Source organism: Humulus lupulus, chromosome 8 (assembly GCF_963169125.1).
Source record: "Humulus lupulus chromosome 8, drHumLupu1.1, whole genome shotgun sequence".
In the NCBI taxonomy this organism is placed as follows: domain Eukaryota; kingdom Viridiplantae; phylum Streptophyta; class Magnoliopsida; order Rosales; family Cannabaceae; genus Humulus; species Humulus lupulus.
This window is the reverse complement of record NC_084800.1, coordinates 180,377,051-180,381,903: the sequence shown is the minus strand read 5'-3', so window position 1 is coordinate 180,381,903 and position 4,853 is coordinate 180,377,051. Positions and strand designations below refer to the sequence as shown.

Genomic DNA, 4,853 nt, shown 5'->3' with positions numbered 1-4,853 from the left:
CCGAATTTGGGTCCGGGTATGGTTTTGGGTATTTGGATGGTACTTTGTATATGCGAGCCTATTTTACATGGGCTTGGGCCTTATTGGCTAGTTAGATAGCTTATTGGGCTGACTGACTGTTTGTTGGACTATTATTTATCAAGTATACAGATTTTGTTCACTACATCGTGCATTGAGCGAGTGACTACCATGACAAAAGTAGACTGCAACTTGTGAAGCACTAATTTACTCTCAATGAAAGCACCAAACTATTGACGTGGTTTTTTGCCAACAATATATTAAGAAATAAAAGGGTAGATTAGTGCTAGATAATAAATCGCAATGAAATAACAAGCAGTCACTCAAAAGCACAAACATTTTACATGGTCTAGTAGTTAAAATCCACCTAGTCCACGTGTCAATTTTATTATTATTGTTTCTTTCTCTATTTTGGCAGAGTTTCGGTAATAAAAAAAAAATGGTCCCCCTTCCCTGCCCAACATTCCTAGTTGTACGCCCTAAATATCCGCACACTGTGGCGAGCTAGAGAAGGGCCTAATTCGATCTGCCATGTGTCAATCATCCACCCGGAGCTGCTTGTTACGGGCCTCCATCTGTCCAGCCCGAGCTGATTAGAGAGGTAACTGCTACTCGGAGGCATTGTGTTAGCAGTTTGAGTGCACGAGCTGGCACCACATTAAGCTCGTGATGCGGCAGAGATCTGACACCCGAATTCTTGTAAAGTCAACCACACAATATAAACGTGCATACATCAGACATCACGTGTCTATTCTATTCCTGAATTATTGAACACGCAGTATAAACGTGCGTATTCAAACATCCCACGCCTGATTTGGGCCATGCGGCACATTATCCCTCCTTACCTATTGATTAGACCACACTTCACTGCCAGGTTTAGGAATTAATCAATAATGTCACACAAATGACGTGAAGGATAAAAAGATCACGGGATGGCCCCATTGCGAACCCAGATATCTTCTTCCTATAAATTCCAAGACCCTGGGTAGTGCAGGGGGTTGGGAGATTTTTGTAACAAGGCACTTTGTAAGAAAATAGTCAAGAGATATCAATAATATCGACTGGTGGACTAGAGGGATTTTAACCTTTGAACCACCTAAAAAAGAAAGGGAGTGACCATCTTTCTACTGCTATTAGTTTCCAAAAGTCTAAATCACGATTCTTTTCATATTACGGTTTACTAATTTGCACTAATCCATCCTACTTATTCGTATAATTACCTGTTGGCGAAAAACCGCGTCAACACTAGTATTTATAGGGGAATTCCATAGATATGTTTGGGTAACTGTGTAAATAAATCGCGTAATTATTTATGGTATATAATTAATACAAATTATTCTCATTTACATTGGGATATGATTTTGATAACATAACAAATACGCTCCTGCTATCTCGGGTAATAAATGATATATATATATATATGATACAGTCTGGTCATTAATGAGCATATAAAGAATTCCCGAGTCTCCTGGGATCCTTCAGTATGCATTATATATAGGTCCTTACGAGCTTAATATCTCACCCGAGCTCGTGTTTGATAGCTATCTGACTCCGAGCTCGTAGTAAGTCCAAGACGCTTAAGATTGGGTCTGACCATTATGAGTCTCGAGCTGCTCACATGCTTCATAACCAAATATTCTACTTTGTTATTTTTCTACGTATTTACCTGCGCGAGCTGAGTAAGTGAACTCGTGCTAAATTTAGGGTACAACAATAATTTTATTATTCTTAAATAATTATCATTATAAAATATCTCAAAAATATTCTATTTTAATTTGTTTAATTATTCATTTATTTAATTTTATTTAAGTTTAAGTCATGTTTACAATTTACAGTTAAATATAAAAATATTTTATTAAAGTTAATGAAAAAAAATAAAAAATAATTAAAATCAATATTTTTTTTTATCTACACACTTTTTATATAGAAGAGATGTTGAATTATTTAATTATCTCATTAAGCGCATATGAAGGAATTAATGGTGCTAAACCTCATCGAAGACGTTGCACAACATAAATAATATACAGTGGGAGAGAAAGAGATATATTATTAATTATAAAGTAAAAGAAATTGGTAAGTGTATATCATAATTACATAAATTATTTATGTTATGTCCGAAATTGTGCATCTTTCATGAGATTTTTAGGCGCCAAATAAAACAAATATATATTATTTTAGTGTCTCTGACCTCATGGAAGACGCACAAGTAGGGACATAAACATAAACCAAAGCAAAGTAACAATATTATATTAAAAGTGCATATGTCTTTTACTTTATAATTCCACTATACTAATAATAATAATAATAATAATCTAGTAATTAATTTTTTTTTTTTTAAAAAGAATATATCTTGTTATTAATTGGAGTTGACGGAAAGAGAGCTCTCCTCATGACTCGTGATGCATTCCATATAATATTGAAAGAGATGCCGCCTGATTTGATATCATCATTATCAACTAAACACACTATAAAACGCTATAATATCACAGTCTTCTGTCTTCACATAACACGAAACAAAGTAAAAAGAAGAATATTAGAAGAAGAAGAATGGAGATCTCAACTTTGAAACCAATAATCAAAGTAGCAGCATTGTGTGGCTCTCTTCGTAAAGCCTCTTTTAACTATGGACTCATTCATTCTGGTAATTTTTATTTCCTTTATATTTTGTAATAGTAATATTTAATTTTAATGTGTATATGGATCGACTAATGACTTCATATGAAAATTTTGTAGCGATTCAGCTGAGCAAGGAGCCTATATTCAAAGGGTTATTAGATATAGAGTACATAGACATCTCACCATTGCCCATGCTCAACACTGATCTCGAGGTCAATGGAACTTTTCCACCGGCCGTCGAAGCTTTCCGCCGGAAAATTCTTGAAGCTGATAGCTTTCTCTTTGCCTCGCCGGAGTACAATTTCTCCGTCACCGGTGGGTACTCAATCTCTTAATTAATTTCTTTTTTTTTAAATGAAAAAAAAAATGAAATGGCCAAGTGGGAGGATTCGTTCTTGATTACAACAAATCTGTTTGTTTTAGTTTTTTTTTAAAATAAAAAGATTTATTTGTTTTTTTTTATATTTTTCTTAGTGGTGATGGGATTTTTTTTATTTGTTTGATGATAAGATTTTATATTTGAATACAAACTTTAGTGAAAGTGACATTATTATTATTTTATTATTATTATATTCATCTTTGTTCAATCGAAACATATTTTAATTAATAATAAATTCTTGCTTTCGATTTGTTGATTGGTTTCTGGAGCTCTGGATTCCTGTGTTATTATTTTCTCTCTTTTAATATAAATAAATATTAAAAGATAAAGAACAAAAACAAAAACAAAGTGTACCATCTTTCTTATTCCTTTTTGGCATTGTTTTATGAATGTGATATTAAACTATCAACTTGATCGTCCATCACACATTTCACTTACCAATTTCATTCTGATCTTATTTTAGAGCTTCTAAAACACCACTAGAGTTTCACTCTTCTAGTTAAATTATTTATATGTATACTTATTGTGCTCTTCCATATACATATACTATACTATAGCACCTTTGAAGAATGCAATGGATTGGGCATCTAGGCCACCAAATGTTTGGGGTGACAAAGCTGCAGCCATTGTGAGCGCCGGAGGCCAGTGGGGGGGCGGCCGATCACAGTACCATCTTCGCCAGATTGGAGTTTTCCTTGATATTCACTTCATCAACAAGCCTGAGTTTTACTTGGATGCATTTCAATCTCCTGAGCCATTTGATAGTGATGGAAAATTGATTGATGAACCATCCATCGAGAGGTTAAAGAAAGTTCTTTTGTCTCTTCAAGCATTTACTTTGCGTCTCAAAGCTAAATGAATATAAGGCACAAATATTTTATGTGAAATTTCTGTATTTTGTACTTACTATTTGGGATTCACAACTTTTCTCTTATGTACTATTTTGAGATATTCTAATAAATGTTATGTTTGGTGGAAATGGAAAGATACTATGAGATAGAATAATTAAATCCAGGTAAAATTTAAAAGTTCTTCTTATATTATTTATAAAATAATATAATGTTAGATTAAATAGTAAAAAGATAAGTCTGACAAAATGAGTTTGTCATATTTTGTGATTTATTTTGTGAGTAACAAATAAGTTTGACAAATGTGTTTGTCTAAATTTGTAACATATTTTTTAGAGTTACAAATTTTATAAATCAGTAATCATTTTTAACTTCCAAAAGATCAAATATTAATTTGTAAAATAAGAGTTAAACATTTCTAAATTGAATTTCATGAGCTATTATGTTGAATTGTTGTTGGTATTGAGATCAGTGCCCTTTAAAGCATATATTTTGAACAATGTTTTATGAAATAAATAATTGAAATGAATTTTTGCATATATTGTTTGTTTATTACTATTATTAGAATAATATTAGAAAATTTCCAAATTTATTATTTTGACTACAATCTTGTATTGGTATGAGAGGATCAAGATTGTAGGAAACGAATTTGAATAGTTCGCAGTAAAACAAAGTTATATGAAATCTTTGGAATAAATATTGTAACACTACACCAAAATACTCATTTTGTGTCAATCAAAGCATCAGTCAATGTAGTTGACTGACGCCGTTGACCGAGAATCAACATTTGTGGCAATTGAGCACTGCCACAAATGCAGGGGCATTTGCGTCAGCGATAACACTGACATTGTTAATTAGCGAAGTTTGCGTTTATGGCCAACTGACGCCGTTAACGCACTGTTTGTGTTAGTTTCCCACTGACGCAAATGGTGCGCCCAGTATTAAATCCCAACCATCGACCCCGAGCCCCTCATTCTCCCAAATTCAAAACA

At 32.9% G+C, this 4,853-nt stretch overlaps 1 protein-coding gene across 1 annotated transcript; it reads left to right on the top strand.

The window, feature by feature from the left end:
• Window positions 1-2,433: 2,433 nt before the first annotated feature.
• LOC133794818 (NADPH:quinone oxidoreductase) lies at window positions 2,434-3,992 on the top strand. Its single transcript, XM_062232244.1, has 3 exons — window positions 2,434-2,659; window positions 2,752-2,949; window positions 3,571-3,992. Exons 1-3 carry the CDS (start codon window positions 2,566-2,568, stop codon window positions 3,870-3,872), a joined length of 594 nt encoding a protein of 197 aa, XP_062088228.1. The 5' UTR covers window positions 2,434-2,565; the 3' UTR covers window positions 3,873-3,992.
• Window positions 3,993-4,853: the final 861 nt, after the last annotated feature.

Bases quoted from the DNA above. Each gene is read 5' to 3' on its own strand.
- LOC133794818 (XM_062232244.1), top strand. From the start codon at position 2,566: ATGGAGATCTCAACTTTGAAACCAATAATCAAAGTAGCAGCATTGTGT. The intron at 2,660-2,751 runs GTAATTTTTATT...AAAATTTTGTAG, and splicing joins CTATGGACTCATTCATTCTG to CGATTCAGCTGAGCAAGGAG. The intron at 2,950-3,570 runs GTGGGTACTCAA...ACTATACTATAG, and splicing joins GTACAATTTCTCCGTCACCG to CACCTTTGAAGAATGCAATG.